The sequence below is a fragment of the Leucoraja erinacea genome, chromosome 7 (genome assembly GCF_028641065.1).
Source record: "Leucoraja erinacea ecotype New England chromosome 7, Leri_hhj_1, whole genome shotgun sequence".
Lineage (NCBI taxonomy): Eukaryota > Metazoa > Chordata > Chondrichthyes > Rajiformes > Rajidae > Leucoraja > Leucoraja erinaceus.
The window spans coordinates 61,507,925-61,524,815 of record NC_073383.1 but is presented as its reverse complement, the minus strand read 5'-3'; the positions used below and the strand labels follow the sequence as shown (position 1 = coordinate 61,524,815).

General features: G+C 41.3%; 1 protein-coding gene across 1 annotated transcript in view; it reads right to left on the bottom strand.

The window, feature by feature from the left end:
* LOC129699053 (rho GTPase-activating protein 15-like) overlaps positions 1-16,891 on the bottom strand; it is a 688,053-nt gene that overhangs the window by 530,443 nt on the left and 140,719 nt on the right. Inside the window, exons 4-5 of the mRNA XM_055638666.1 lie at positions 11,943-12,011; positions 10,278-10,339 (exon numbers count right to left, since the gene is read on the bottom strand). Coding sequence (XP_055494641.1) covers positions 10,278-10,339; positions 11,943-12,011 — 131 coding nt within the window. The remainder of the gene's footprint in view (positions 1-10,277; positions 10,340-11,942; positions 12,012-16,891) is intronic.

Sequence of the window (16,891 nt, the reverse complement as noted above, 5' to 3'; positions counted from 1 at the left end):
CATCGGTATTATTGATGCCCTTTTAAAGCAGATGGGAAACTCAGACCTCAGAAGTGAGGTTGAAAATGTCTGTAAAAACTGCAACCAGTTGGTCTGCACAGGTTTTTAGAACACGACCGGGTATGCCATCAGGTCCAGGCACTTTCCGAGGGTTCACGCCTCTGAAGGATTTCCTGACGTCAGCCTCTGTGACTGTGAGTGAAATACCATCACGGCGAATGGGGGCTCGGGATGGCATATCAGTGTTCTCCCTATCAAAGCGTGCGTAAAACGCATTGAGCTCATCAGGGAGTGATGCTTCGCTGTAATTTGAGCTGCCTCCTGATTTTGCCTTGTCGGAGGTGATTGCATTCAAGCCCTGTCACAGTTGCTGAACATCCGTCTCATCCTCCAGCTTGGAGCAGAAGTCCCTTTTGGCCTTTTTGATGGCCTTACCAAAGTCGTATCTGGAATTCTTGTAGACCTCTGTATCTCCAGACATGAATGCCCGGTGTCTGGTCTTCAGAAGAGTGCGGATCTCATGGTTCATCCAAGGCTTCTCTTTAGGAAACACTCGGAAGGTTTTTGTAGGGATGCAGTCCTTCACACATTTCTTTGTGAAGTCTATAACGACTGTGGCATATTTGCTCAGGTCCGTTGCCGAGTCCCTGAACATTGCCCAGTCTACATACTCCAAACAGTCCTGGAGTTGTTCCTCTGCGCTCCCCCCCCCCATATGGTAAAATACACAGTCTCTTCTTATAACTCAAACCCTCCAGACCTAATAACGTCCTTGTACAACTTTTTGCACCCTTTCTAGTTTATTGACAAACTTACTATGGCAGTGTAACCAGAACTATACAAAGTAGTTTAAGAAGGAACTGCAGATGCTGGAAAATCGAAGGTAGTCTGAAGAAGGGTTTTGGCCCGAAACGTTGCCTATTTCCTTCGCTCCATAGATGCTGCTGCACCCGCTGAGTTTCTCCAGCACTTTTGTTTACTATACAAAGTAGTCCAAATGTGGCCTCACCAATGTCTTGTAGCGCTGTAACATGCCTTCCCAACCTCTGAACTGACCAGTGAAGGCAAGCGTAACAAATGCCTTCTTCAGTACACTGTCCACATCTTCATGGAACTATGAGCATGCACCTCTAGGTCTCTCTGTTCTACAATAATTGCCAGGGCCCATCATTTACTGTATAAGACTAGCCTTGGTTTGTCCAACCAAAATTGAACACCTCGCATTTATCAGAATTAAACTCCTCTGTCATTCGACTTAATATGTGTAGCCCTGTGGATTTAATTGTCCTTGAAGTTTTTCTGCTATGAATGCGACATAGAAGTCCCTGAGCATTTTCTGGGATTCAGGTGGCTGTTTCTAAGATTTCCCAAAGAATGAGAATAATAACCATTTGACCAAGCACAAATATCTGTGACATAGCACTTGTACGGGTCTCCATTTTGAAGGACAATCCATGACCATCATCTTCTGTTTCCTACTTTCAAAGCTTAATCGGGGTCCAATATGATTTAACCTTTCAGACCAGCCTACCATGTGGTGCCTCATCAAAGGCCTTGCTAAATCCCTTGAAAATATTGTAGTCTGCACTACCCTAATCAGTCTGCTTGATCACCTCTTCAAAAAAAACAATCAAACTGTGGGACACGATTTCCCACACATAAATCTCTGCTGACTATTTCTAATCAATCCTTGTTTTTCCAAATGCAGAAGTTCCTCCAATAACTGCTGTAATCCTGTAGTTCCCAAGGAATGTAGCATAGAGGGATCGCACCGTCATAATAGTAATTGGTCTATTTAAAAATAGAGACAAAGAATTATGTCTCCTAGAAATGCATAAATCTTTATGGGCCTGTCCCACTAAGGCGATTTTTCAGCAGACTGCCGGTGACTGTCAAGTTGCCGGCAGTCACCCGAAAAAGCGAAAACTGGAACGGCGACTGTCAGAGTGGAACACACACAAACACATCGCTTCCTTCACCAGCCCGTGAATTTTTTTGACAGTGCTCCTTCCACTTGTCCTGTCTAAAAAATTCACATGGTGCAAAGCCAAGGTGATACACACACCGCGATGAACAGGAAGGTTGGCGCTGTAAAAAGACGGCAAAAGCACAGTGTACGGTAAGTCCTTTAAAAGAGGGGGGGAGAAGGGGAGAGAAGGAGGGGAGAAGGAGTAGAGACACTTTTAAGAAACCAGAGATACATGGCTGTGAAGCTCGGTGGACATTTAACATTACCGATCGGTCGGTTCTGAAAACTACTGCCTACCTTTTTTTTTCCCCCAATGAGCCAATAAAATTCACTGGTCAGCACCGGCTGCAACCTACGAGAACCTCCGAGAACCTTCATCCTCCTGGCATCCCACTAGGACCTCTTGGGGACCCACCTACGGCTCGAGAATTCTCACTACTCTCCATGGCGGCTTCATTCTAGTCGCAACTAATTTTTCAACACGTTGAAAAATTCACGGCGACCATAATGAGGTCGCGACTAGTTCCCAGAATGCGGGAACTCCTCACGACCATGAAGGCGACTACCAGGCAACCATCCGTGAACATGTGGTGACCATGTGGCGACTGCATAATCTCCTGCAGTCACCTAAAGAGTCGCCTAAGTGGGACAGACCCATTAGAATTCTGTTCCCAAAGAGCAGTGGAGACTAAGATGTATTACACACTCAAAGGTGAGGAACAGACAAGGCTTATGGAAAATAGGCAGGACAAATGAGTTAAATGGATGTAATGCTGAGGCTCTATAAGGAGTGGTCAGGCCGCATTTGGAATATTGTGAGCATTTATGGGCACCATATCTGAGGAAGGATGTGCTGGCTCTGGAGAGGGTCCAGAGGAGGTTTACAAGAATGATCCCAGGAATTAATAGGTTAACATATGATGAGCGTTTGACGGCACTGGGCCTATATTCTTTGGAGTTTAGAAGAATGAGGGGGGATCTCATTGAAATGTATAGAATAATGAAATGCTTTTATAGAGTGGATGTGGAGAGGATGTTTCCACTAGTGGTAGAGTCTAGTACTTCTGAACCTTCTGAACCTTCTGAATTTTGTAGTCGGTAGGGCACTACTCTGCACATCGCCAACTTGGACAATTTTACATTTTTATCAAGCCAATTAATCAAGCCAATTAACCTACAGACCTGTACGTCTTTGGAGTGTGGGAGGTAACCAAAGATCTCGGAGAAAACCCACGCAGATCACGGGGAGAATGTACAAACTCCATACAGACTGCATCCGTAGTTGGTATCGAACCTGGGTCTCTAGCGCTGCATTTTGCTGTAAGGCAGCAACTCAACCGTTGTGCCACCGTGACCGGCCTAGAGGTCATAGCCTCAGAATTACAGGACATTCTCACAGGAAGGCGATGAGGAGGAATTTCTTTAGTCAGAGGGTGGTGAATCTGTGGAATTCTTTGCTACAAAAAGCTATGGAGGCAGTCAGTGGATATATTTAAGGCGTAGATAGATAGATTCTTGATTAGTATGGGTGTCAGAAGTGGAGAATGTAGGAGAATAGGGTTAGGAGGGAGAGATAGGAGGGTAGAGAGGATGGCCAAATCAGCCATGATCTTATGTAAACAAGATCATGGTCAGAGTTTCTAGACTTGATGGTACTGCATCAATACGTGGTACCACCTGAATGGCCAAAGGCTCTGCAGAGGGTAGTTCAGAGAGGATTATTGGCTCCCCTATCACATGACTGTTCCAGAGCCGCTGTAAGAAAGCAAGAGAATCCAGGATCAGCGTCAACACACTAATCAAATGAAGCAGTACGAGAAAGCTTTGGAGGTCTAAACAGTCAAAGTCACTTTGACTCCTGTTGGCCTATTAAACTGGCACTGGCCACTCAAAATAGCGAAACTTAAAATATGAAAGGGACAGTTTTTTTTTTTTAGTGTTATTATGTTAAATCATTAAATTTCATGTGCAGCTGTGTTTCAAAACGTCTTTTCAATTGCTCTGGCTTGCAAATTAAATTGATTGATTGAATCTAATCAAATGAACTGCAGCTTTGGAACATACCTTGCCAGCTGTAGATTGGCCATACTAACCTCTACTGCCCAGATGTGACATTTAATTGTAGTTATTCCACGTAATGGTTTTCCTCACAATTTGTTCAACAATTAATGATTACCAAACCTGAAGAATGACTGACCAACCCAGACGACACATTGAAAAAATAAAATGTATCCACAACAGCACATGTAATGCATAAGCTAACAAATATGACACTTGAAAAGTTTTACATAAACAAGTACACCTGAAGTATTACACATCTGTTCTCCTTTGCAGCTGTTGACAGATATTGTAATTTATTTTTGCAGCCATTTTCTGCTGACCCTCCTGAGCACAGTATAATCTTTCCTACTACATCTGCCAACTGCAAACAAGGGTTTTTCTGTGATCTAACTAATGTTTTGTCCAAGTCTAACATTACTTCCTTGGTCTTGGGTCCAATAGTCCAAATACTAAACTTTTTGTGATGAGGAAACACTCTGCATTAACATCTTCCCTTTAAGTGTCAAACCATCAGATCTTTGCCAATAGGAGAAGAGAGGAATATCATGGAGACACAAGAGGCAGCAGATGGTATAATATGGCCCTGTACAAGAAGGGACAGAGCCGGCTGTACTTTTTGAGAAGACTCTGCTCCTTCAACGTCTGCAGTGAGATGCTGCAGTTGTTCTACAAATCGGTTGTGGCCAGTTGCATACTCTTTTCTGTCATTGCTGGGGCAGTATGGCAAAGGCAGCTGATGCCAAGAGGGTTAAAAAAACATCAGAAAGGCTGGTTCCATCCTGGGGACGGAGTTGGATTTATGGGAGGTGGTCTTGGGGGGGGGGGGGGGGGGGGGGGGGGGGGGGGTGCTCCTCAAACTGCAGAGCACCTTGGATAATACAGGTCACTCCCTCCATGACACACTGGTCAATCTGTGGAGTACCTTCAGCAACAGACTGGCTCCACCACGATGAAGTACAGAACACCACAGGAGATCCTTCTTTGTGGCTATCAAACTGTACAACTCCTCCCCCTTCTGTCATGGAGTAGACTCTCTAATAAATGTTCTCTAAAAAGGTGTTTACAATCTGTTGAATGCAAATAGGGTAGAATTTTATATTCATTGTTTGGTAATAGTCTATTAAAGTGCACTCTTCTCTTCAATAACCTGTGCAATATTGGTTGAATTGATTTCATATGAGTGAAAATCTTGTCTGTTCCATGAAGCCTGAGCAACGTATCCTGCCTAAATACTGCTCAGGCAAGCAATACTCAAGACTACTTGCCTTGGACTTTGTACAAATCCTTTGCAGCATCTTCTGAAATGTCCTCTCAATGTTCAGATATCCAGCATTTAATAGACTCCCTTTCATAAAGTATTATGTGGGTCCTATAAAGAATTTGGTTAATGCACGATGCCTTTTGGAATTACAGGTCAACTGCACGAGTCAAGTAATTGCTCGTCTTAGTGCTGAACATCTTGCGACTGTTCCCCTCTGTGCAAAACAAATGGGCTTACTTGTCCTGACTAAAGAGCAAAACCGGACTGCGCACAGGCCTATAGTAAATGTGTCACTTCCAAAGTATTTGTGGGCATTATGATTGCATTTGGTAGAATCATAGAGTTGCTTGTATTGGCTCCAGGATGTACATTCAGCCCCTTAAGCCCATTCTAGTTCTCTGGAAAAACAATTGGTCCTATTCTTCATCTTTTTCTACATAATTTTCTACATAATTCTGCAATATTTTTTCCCTCAAATACCGACCCACTATCTTTTGAAAGTAATGTTTAAATCTGCTGCTTCCACATTTTCAGATTACTCACTAGTGAATGGGTTCTCTCTGGCAACATTCAAGGCGCTTTCAGCAATCTTACAGTTAAAGTTTGTACAAAGAGGCTTTTGCATTAGAACCTATTACGGAAAGGGTACAAGGAATTGATTCACAAATTTTAGGCCAAGTAGTATACTCTTAAATTCTGTAATAATAAATGTGCTTTACCCATCCGCTGCAACAATAGCAAAATCAGGAGAATATTTTACTCTGTCGTATACACCCCGGATGGTCTTGGCTGCCTTTTATTTGACCCGAATTTTTCCAATCATACCACATATTGTGCACTGCACACCACTCCCATTTTGTATATAGCTTTACTCAGTTTTTAAATGATGTTTTGCCAGTTGTAATTGGCAACATGAATGCATCCCCTGCTGAAAGAACTCTGAATTCTGAATGGAAATGAAGAGGAGTGAACCATCATTCAGAAATCGGGATAAGTATTTTCATTTCCATTCCCTCTAAAATTACTTGCAAATCCTTATCTGTATTTGTCCCATTCATTTTCATAGGATAAATTCATTTTCATAGGAGGATGAACTTTCACATTTTAAGTTTATCTCTTGCATTACAAATTGTTCTGGTCTCCCTATCATTTTAACTCAATTTAGCAACCTACCTTAAAGATAGGAAACCAGTGTTTAATGAATGTAGCTTTTATAAATGGTAGAACATTAATCGCTTATGTCAGCTCAGAGATGCAAATTTTATTCTATCCATTGTGAACCAGTTCCTAAAATGGGTAATAAATCAGAAAATTCCAAAGGAAAATGTTAATACAGTAAGAACATACTTGCCATGTTTTAAGGTTATTAAATTCCAGCAACATCTGTTCCAGCCCAATTTAAACTTAGTTTTATGTATATCACTCAATCCAAAAGGAAACTTGCCCAAGAATTAAAACAGCCATTTTAATAATGTCTACACTGATAGAAGGGGAATTAACGTTCTTAAAATATGGCAACACTTGCTATTTATATACCTAATTCTTAATTCCCACTCCGTCATTGCAGAAGATTTTTTGAGACGTTCGAACCTGAAATATTAGTGAGATTATTTTCTATAATACATATTATTCACGCATTAATATAGATTGATGGAGACAGGACAATATCCTCCAATAAATCATTAGAGATGTTAAAGTTATTTATCCTTATGAGTTTCTACTTTGCAGAATATATATCTTGATTATGAAAGAAGGATATGGTGTAAGCCTATTAGGTCAATTAAATTCTACTCTCACACCCTGTCAATATACCTCAAATATTAAAGAGGGTTATAGTATAAGCCGATTAGGTCTGTTAACTCTCCCAATCACAACTTGTCTCCTGATTGTACAAAAGCCAAGTGATGTGAAATTTCTTTCTGCAGGTAATCTCACTTCAGTTATGTTGCATAATGATTGCAATGTAAATTTCATTTTCAATGCCTTTAACTTTAGTGTTAATCTTGGTATGCTCATCATTTTCTTATCATTGGGAATGGTGCAGCGTGCAACACTGTGCAACTTAGTTCCTTAGAGAAAGGGGAAACTATGATCTCTTTTTATGGGGTCTGTGAATGTACATGGAGGTCTGAGACCAAAATTGGACCACCAGTGGCAATATTTGAAGGAGGTGGATTCCTCTGTAAATAGAACCAAACTAAACATTACTGCAAATAATTACAGGAACACTTGTGTCACAGCAGCATTCTGACAACAAGCTCATGTTGGAGAACTCACACTCCTCCTTTTCAAAACATGCTTAAGTAAAATGTATTTCTTATGGTGGGCTGGCAAAACACACAGGGATCAGCTAGACACGCTATCCCACTGTCCTGGAAGAGATTCTACTGCATGTTTTAGATCTCTCATTAGTCTGTGTGCTGGTCCCAGTAGTGGATCTGCATTCATTCATAACAATTGCTCTATTTGTTTAAACCTTTACTCCAACAGTAACATTGACAACTATGCTCTTCTTAATCTCCTCTCAGATCTGTTGATTGTCCGACTCCTGGGACTATTTTTATTAGGACTTTACTGGACTTTATCTTGCGCGAAACATTATTTCCTTTATCCTCTATCTGTACATTGTGAAAGGCTTGATTGCAATCAAGTACAGTCTTTCCGCCCACAGGATAGCACACACCAAAAAGGGTTTTTCACTGTGCCTAGGTACACAAAATAATAAACTAAACTAAACTAAACTAAACTCAAAGTTTTGATGTTTCTTTTAAAGATCATATACTTGGTAAATGACTCATTCTAGTAATATATTAGGAACTGTTATATGACCTTATTGAACATTACAGTGTTCAGAATTAGCTCCCATTGTGCCTATTTTTAGTTCGTACCTTGGGGGAAAGTAAACGGGTTTTTGCACTAAAGTTATCTCATGGTAAAATGCATAGCCATTTGGCCACAAAAGTAATTATCATTCCACCCAAAATCCTAACTGGAAGATCCAGGTACAAAATATGTCCTGCATTACACTTTTGAATTTAATGAAACAAATTTGCCATGGACCAGAAGTCTCTTCACATTAGACATTCATTTTGTTTATTATGATAGTGAAAAACTATATTTAAATTAGGAGTAGGTATTTGAATGTTGCACCTGCTCTGCTATTCAATTGCCAATCTATTACCTCAGGGCCAGTTTTCTGCAAACAACTCGTATCCATTGAGTCTCACAACATGCACCAATCTATTGAGGCCTGTCTTGAATACAGTCAGTGACTGAGCCTCTACAGCCATCTAGAGTACAAAGTTCCAAATATTTGGTACAATTAATAATTAAATATTTTCAAAGAATTTTGTTTGATTTTTGTCAAAATGACCATCTACCTATGTTGAAGGTAGATAAAAATGCTGGAGAGCGTGAGGCAGCATCTATGGAGTGAAGGAATAGATGATGTTTTGGGTCGAGACCCTTCTTCAGACTGATGTTGGAGTGGTGGGGGCGGGAAGAAGAAAGGAAGGGGTGGAGACAATGGGCTGTGGGAGAGTTGGGAAGGGGATGGGAAGGAGGGAGAAAGCAAGGACTCCCTGAAATTGGAAAAGTCAATGTTCATACCGCTGGGATGTAAACTGCCCAAGTGAAATATGAGGTGCTGCTCCTCCAATTTATGGTGGAACTCATTCTGGCCATGTAGGAGGCCCAGGACAGAAAGGTGGATTTGGAATGGGAGGTGGAGTTGAAGTGCTGAGCCACCAGGAGATCAGGTTGGTTATTGCGAACTGAGCGAACGTGTTGAGCGAAGCGATGGCCAAGCCTCCGCTCGGTCTCACCGATGTAGAGCAGCGGATGCAATAGATGAGGTTGGAGGAGGTGCAGGTGAACCTCTGCCGCACATGGAAAGACTGCTTAGGTCCTTCAATGGTGTCAAGGGGGGAGGTAAAGCGACAAATGTAGCATTGCCAGGGGTTACAGGGGAAAGTACCAGGGGAGGAGGTGGTTTGGGTGGGAAGGGACAAATTGACCAGGGAATTATGGAGGGAGCAATTTCTGCGGAAAGCCAAAATGGGAGGAGATGGGGAGATGTGGCCAGTGGTGGGATCCTGTTGGAGGTGGCAAAAATGTCAGAGGATTATCTTTGTATGTGGCAGCTGGTAGGGTGGAAGGTGAGGACAAGAGGGACTCTGCCCTTGTTACGAGCAGGGCGATGGGGAGTGAGAGCTGAGTTACGGGGTATAGAAGAGACCCTGGTGAGAGCCTCATCTATAGTCGAACATTTTCCTACCAGGTTTTTATAAAATTGTACGAAGATTTCTGCTTCTTTGATTTAACTCTTACGATAAAAACTTACTGTTTAACTTTCTTGCCTGCTCCTCCTGCGTGCTAACTTTCAATGAACATCATCCAGTTCCCTTTGAACATCAACTAATCTAAACTCTTATCATTTACAAAATCACACTGCATTTCTAGTTGTCTATCAAAATGTATGGCCATACATTTTCCCCATTATATACCATCAGTCATATCCTTGCTCATGTGTTCCTGAAGCCTTTCTGCATCTTCTTCAAGGGTCTTTACTGTCGCCCATCCTTGTACCGCTAGAAAATATGGATATATCACAATGTATCTTTCATCCAAATATTTATAAAGATTCCGCAAGCTGGGGTATCGGCATCAGATTCTGTGATATTGCAAGCTGAAAGTGATCTTTTTAAAACATTCTCTCTTGCCTGGTCATTAGCAAATCCTCGATTCACACCATTGAATAATCTCATACAGCGCTTTATTAAAGAGCTTCGGAAAGTTCAAATACATCACCAATTGGTCACCCTTATCCATTCTGCTTGTTGCAATCTCAAAAAACTCTAAACATTTAATAAACATTATTTCCTTATTAACACATTAATTCAGACTAATTCCTGCTACAAAATGTCAAATAATAGATTCCAAGGAATTCCCCAGTCAGAGCGAAGACTAAATGATGTTCAAACATACCTCAGTTTTTTGCCTCCTTCTGTTATCTTTGCTTTGTTCAAGATGCCATTTTTCTCCAGTGGCTATAAACATCAAAAGTTAGGTGTAGGTAAAAATGGGTCATAGACGATATATAAGATCATTAAAGAGCAACATTTGCTTTATTATAATCACTATGAAATTGGCATAGTGTGATGATTTCTATGCATTTCTACATTCAGTGCTGGATACAAAATATATTTCTAAAGTATTGAAGGTAGTGAAAATGACCTGGTCTGAGTATCGCTGGAATCACCCATCCTGGCAATGTACTGAAGGTACTGAATGTACTGTACTGAAAGAACTGCAGATGCTGGTTTAAATCGAAGGTAGACATAAAATGCTGGAGTAACTCAGTGGGACAGGCAGCATCTCTGGGGAGACCCGAAACGTCACCCATTCCTTCTCTCCAGAGATGCAGCCTGTCTTGCTGAGTAGCACAATGAACTGAAGGAGTGCTGCACAATCCCAGTTGTGAGAGTGAACCATGACTCCATCCATGTTTTTGAGTGGACACATATAATCCTTTCTCTCTTTCTAACAACAGACTAGGGATTTTTTCCTGAGGCTAAGGCCAAATTTTAACCAACTTCATGAAAATAAATTATCTGTTCATCACCATATTGCTCTTCATGAGCATATTCTTTGCTGGAATTAGCTACTGTGTTTCTCACATTCTATCTGTGTGAGCAATTTTGTAGGCCATGATGCAGTGCAGGGTTAGAAGGGAGCTAAGTGAAAATTGTATGATTAACAAACTTCTATTGCAGTATTTTTATACAAATATCTACATCAATACATTATTGCCACTGCACTGTTGCAGATATCCAGGAGAATGTTTGAATAAAGTAAGCCATTCAGGGACAATGTAACTGCTTTCAATTATGTGAATCACTTCAGGCAGACGGAAGATGGAACCAGAAGTGCCCTGCAAGCATCTATACCCACAGGTACCTTAACCATAATATTAGCACACTACAGCTGATTACTTTTGGCATGCTGATGCTGATTGCTGCTTTTTGCTGGAACAAAATATTCAAGTAAATGAAAACAATGAGGCAGTTATTGGAAGACAGGATAGGAAGTGTCAGTTAAAGGGCAACAATGTGGGTTGAGGCATCAGGAAGTTATTAATTGGGGACATGAAGGAAGAGACTCCAATCTGGTCAACCAGGGTTAGCTTCTCTTTTTTTAAAGCTAATCATCTCCACAAAGTCAACTTTATGTCAGTGTCGGTATTCTTTATCAGATCAACCAGTCAAAAAAAACAACCCCCTGAGAGCACGATTACATTTACCTTTGAAAGACCATTTCCCATTGTAATCAAATTGACATGGGGCCTTGTCACTTGCAATGTGCTGGTGGTTTATTGAGGTCAACAGCTTTTCATGACCAAGTTCCAAGTAGAAGGAACTGATGCTTGAGCAATGTTGACAGCATGATTAGTGTGTATTATACTCTACTTACTTCCAGACGTGGGAAATATATTTCTCTCCAGCAAACTGCACTTACACATGCCAGCACAAGTTACGGTCTTTCATTTCTTTTCTTTAACAAGTGCAAGCCTCTTGTTTTCCCAAATGTGACAGGAAATAGAGTCAGTCAGAAGACATACAGTACAAGGTAACTTCTGTATGAAGTACTTACAGACTGATCCGCCATCCCAGTAATGTCTGAAAGGTTGTGCTGAGAATGATTTCGCCTGTGACGGGCTATCTGCAACAACAAAAAATTAACATGATTTTTCAATATACTATTTTAGGGATATTATTACCAACATTTATTTCTCCATACCTTAATTATGCACCAAGGACAACTCAAAGACAAAGCAAAAGTTATTAAGAGCTCAGTGATCAGCACTGTAGGTAACATAACCTTTTCATCATGATTTGAATCAACATCATTAATGTAGATAAGTTTCAATCATGATCAACGCACAAGTTCCTGTTTACGGTTCAACTGAATAGTTTGGGGAAACTACCATGGTGCATGTAATTATTAAATGAGCAAAACTAAGCTGCTTTAAAAATTACATACCCATTAACACATGGAGATGGAAGACCGATTCATTTTTGAAGACCGACAAATTCCTGAGGATGTTGCCTGGATTGCACAGTATTAGCTATAAAGATAACTTGGACGAATTTAGATTATTTTCTCTGTTATGTCTGAGGCTGACTAGCAACCTGATAAAAGTTTATAAAATTATGAGAGGCTTAGGTACGGTACACAGTCAGACCCTTTTCCCCTGGATTTGAATGTTCAAATACTAGAGGACAAAGGTTTAAGGTGAGAAGGAGAAAGTTGAAAGGAAACATGCAAGCCAAATGTTGTTTACACTGAGAGTAGCAGGCACAAGGAATGCAATGTCAAGGGGGTGGTAGAAGCAGATATGAGAGCATCATTTTTGGAGGCATTTAGACAGTCACATGGACAATCAGAATAGAAGGATGTACCCATTTGCAGATTGATGGGATTAGTTCGTTTGGCGTCATGGTTAGATGAAGGGTCTGTTTCTGTAAACCCTTCTATATTCTATTAAAATATCTTATCCTGTAATATGTGTACATACTCTAGATCTAACTTTACATTCGAATAACTACATTAAATAATTGGAATATGCATTCAAAACCTGATATAAATATTCATTTTTTAAATAAAAATTAATTCATATTGAACATAAATATAGCTGTAAGTAAATTGGAGTCATGATAAATAAAAGAAAAACAGTAATAAATTGTAACAAAACTGTTGCAAATCCAACAGGCAATGGAAATGACATTTGTGTTCTGGTTAATTTTATTTTGATTGAGTTATTGAAGAAAATACAAATGTACAATCTCATAACAAAGATTTGTGGACCATAAAATAATTGTCCACTTCAAGTATAACTCCAATAAAATTGTGCTCAACATTTAATTAGATTTTACATAAAACATTTCCATACATCCTGGTGATTTGAAATAATCTATTATTCTAATGCTATGTTCTACATCGTCAAGCAACAAAAAACGACAATCAAATATTCATTGACAGCCATGCACTGGGAGTATCTGCCTGGATTTAAATTGGGAACATATGCTTGGAGTAAACTGGACAATTTGCCTTTTTGTTTTTGCAAGGTGCAATTACTTCTATGTTTCCTTTGCCGGAACGTAACATCTCCTAGGAAGTAGCAAAATAAAATCATAAAATTGGGTGCATTCACTTAATGGCTTTGATCAATATTATACACCACTTGGTATTGGTTAATTATTGTTATGTGTACCAAGACCGGAAACAGGCCCTTCGGCCCATCGAGTCTGCCCGGATTAGCGATCATCCGTACACTCGCACTATCCTACACACTAGGGACAATTAAATTTTTTTTACCAAAGCCAATTAACCCTACAAACCTTACGTTTTTGCAATGTGAGAGGAAACTGGAACACCCAGGGAAAACCGACGATGTCATGGGTAGAACGCACAAACTCCATACAGACAGCACCCGTAGTCAGGTTCGAACCCAGGTCTCTGGCACTGTAAGGCAGAAACCCTATCACTGTGCCACTATACCACCCTGTAATACAATGGAAAAACCTTGTTTTGCATGCCAGCAAGGTAAATCATACCATTGTGGAGTACATTGAGTAATTCAAAAGGGAAAATAAACACAGTGCAGAATGTCATGATATAGTGTGGACTGTGGTAACCCACCAAAGATTCTTCAACAGAATTTCTCAACCAGCTTTCACCACCTCAAAGGACAAGAGAAAAGCTGCTACCACATGCCTATCACTCCTCACGTCATACACTCTCCTCACTGAGAACTATATGCCTGTTTCTTGGGTTGAATTGGATTCCAATACCTCATTCCAATGGTTGGAATACAGGCAGCACACCAACTTGTCTACCTTGAATCTGTAGCCATTACAAATTAAATAAATTAGAGATCTTAGTGAAACCTGATAGGTTTGACAGGGGAGATGATGGGAGCGCATTTACCCTTATGCAAAAGCACAGGATTAGAGTGCACAGTCTTTGAATAAGGTAGAGGTGAGGTTGATTTAAGACTGATTTATGATCACATAATTATTCAGGGAGTGGAATTCTCCCTGAATGACGTAGATTTGGATTCTTCATATCCCTGACACTGATATGAGTGTAGACAATGCCTGTCCGCTCTTTGGTGAAATCAGCAGAGCTGGTCAATCTCAGTACCTAGGTGCAATCTCATCCTCACTGAAGTAAATAATGATGTTCCTTCATGAATATAGAGCCGAGATGATGTCTACAATGCTCTAGTAAGGATGGCATTATCCAGAGGTTGAGAATTAAGCCCCTGTCCCACTTACGTGTCCTTGGCACGCTAGTTACGCGACCTCGTGGTTGCGTTGAGGCGCGACGGTCCCGTGAAGTACACGCACAACTTCATGTGCCCGGCACAGCCGTCTGGAGCGCGTGACGTCATTTGACTCTTCTTCACTGAAAGAAGGGTCTTGACCCGAAACGTCATCCATTCCTTCTCTCAGAGATGCTGCCAGTCCCGCTGAGTTACTCCTACATTTTGTGTCCATCTTCAATTTTCTTGGCCCCGCACTGGGAGTAGAAGTGGGGGCGGATCCGGACTGCAACGGCCGTGAGCTCCAGGCCGAGCTTGGCGATTGTTTGCTTGCTTTTGCTGCTGTTGGAGGTGAGACGTTGCGTTGTGCCAGGGTCTTGGGCCTGTCCCACTTTGGCCGTCAGTTACGCGACAGGCCGTTGGCACGCAAAGTTTTCGTTCTCTACAAAATTTCTGAGCGCCGCGCGATACTGCGCACAACTCCATACCCCTCCGCGCTTCTCAGTGGGACCGGCCCCGCGTGGCCACACAATACCTGTGCGCCTCAACACGACGATGAGGTTGCGTAATTTGCGTGCCAAGGACACGTAAGTGGGACAGGGCCTTTACCATGAGACTAACTTGTATAAAGTGTGAGAATGTGTCTTGCAGAATGACACAGTTTCCAAATATTATAACAACAAAGGTTTAAGCTTGTAAACAAAAAGAGCTTCATCAGAAAGGTCCAGGAATAATCTGGTACCTTTAAAGACAGTAGTCTGTGTACAAGTCCTCCATAGATAACTTTAATATGCTTGATCTTTGAAAAGACATAGAAAAGTTATGCTTGATAATCTTTGATCATTGATGTTTCCTGAGCCAACTACAATTGTTTTTGAAATCTCCTTTAATAGAATGCTTCAATTGATTTTGCTACAGAGGCAGTCGTGGTTTGTTCTGCTCAGTAGCTACAACTAAATTCCCTGCAAGTTTGAGCATGTTCTGCAGACTTTGGGAGATGATTGCACAGTCTGCTTTCAGTTCTAAAGCTACCCTATTAGCCTTGAATCCCATATGTCTGCCTAAATAATGAAAAAAAGAATGCACCACACTCAAATTTATTTTGGGAGGGGCAGGAAAGGAAATTGCTTGACAGTTGTCATTATTGCCTACGCATCTGATATTGGGAAAACATCATGGAAGTTAATTAGAGATGCCCAGTCCAATTTCTGTTCCTTAAGTGTGAATCCCTTCCCGTCACCTCTTTCTCCCAGCTATCCTTCCTTGACTACACCAGTGTGAACTTCTTACACAAATCCACTTATAACTTGCCAATGCTTGCCAGACCCTTTCCCCTCACATCTTTCTACTAGTTATCTCCCCTCAACTCCATCAGTGTGAACTGTAGTTCAGTGTGAAATTAGTGTTATGGGGAGAAGGCAGGAGGATGGGGTTAGGAGGGAGATAGATCAGTCATGATTGAATGGCGGAGTGGACTTGGTGGGCCAAATGGCCTAGTGCTACTCCTATCACTTATGAACTTATGATCTTATGAACACCATACCAGGATCCACCTATCACTTGGCAACTCACCTTTCCCCTCACCTCTTTCTGCCAGCTAATTCCTCTCAATTTCATCATGTGCCTACTCCCATACCGATCCGTCTTCTGCCTACACCACTGCCACACACAGAATGGAATAGCAGCACCTCATATTTTGCTTGAAAAGCTTGAAACCCACAGGCATGAATAATGAATTCATAATTTCCAGGTAACAACCTCTCTCTATCCTTCTCAACTACACTGCTCCCTCCTCCCCCCCACAAGACATGTACACTTTTCTTTTAACTCTGTTTACCACCTTCACCCACTTCTTTTCCATTCCTCACCTCCTCATCTGTTCATCACTAATCCTCTCCCTATTCCAGGTCCCCCATTTCCCCCCACCCCATCCATTCTTTTCTCAGGATCTATGTTTTACTCCCCACGCTCCTTATTATATTCCTATCTTTTGTTTTCTCCACGCAATTCCTTGAGCCTTGGTTATTATCTCCACATTTCTCTCCCCCCACTGACTCTTCGGTCAATCAATACCTGGTGGCTTGGTGGGGCAGTGGTTGAGCTACTGCCTTACAGGGCCTGAGACCCAGGTTCGATCCTGACTACGGATGTTTGTCTGTACATAGTTTGTACGTTCTCCCCGTGACCTGCGTGGGTTTTCTCCGAGATCTTCAGTTTCCTCCCACATTTGAAAGACGTACAGGTTTGTACGTTAATTGACTTGGTATAAAAATGT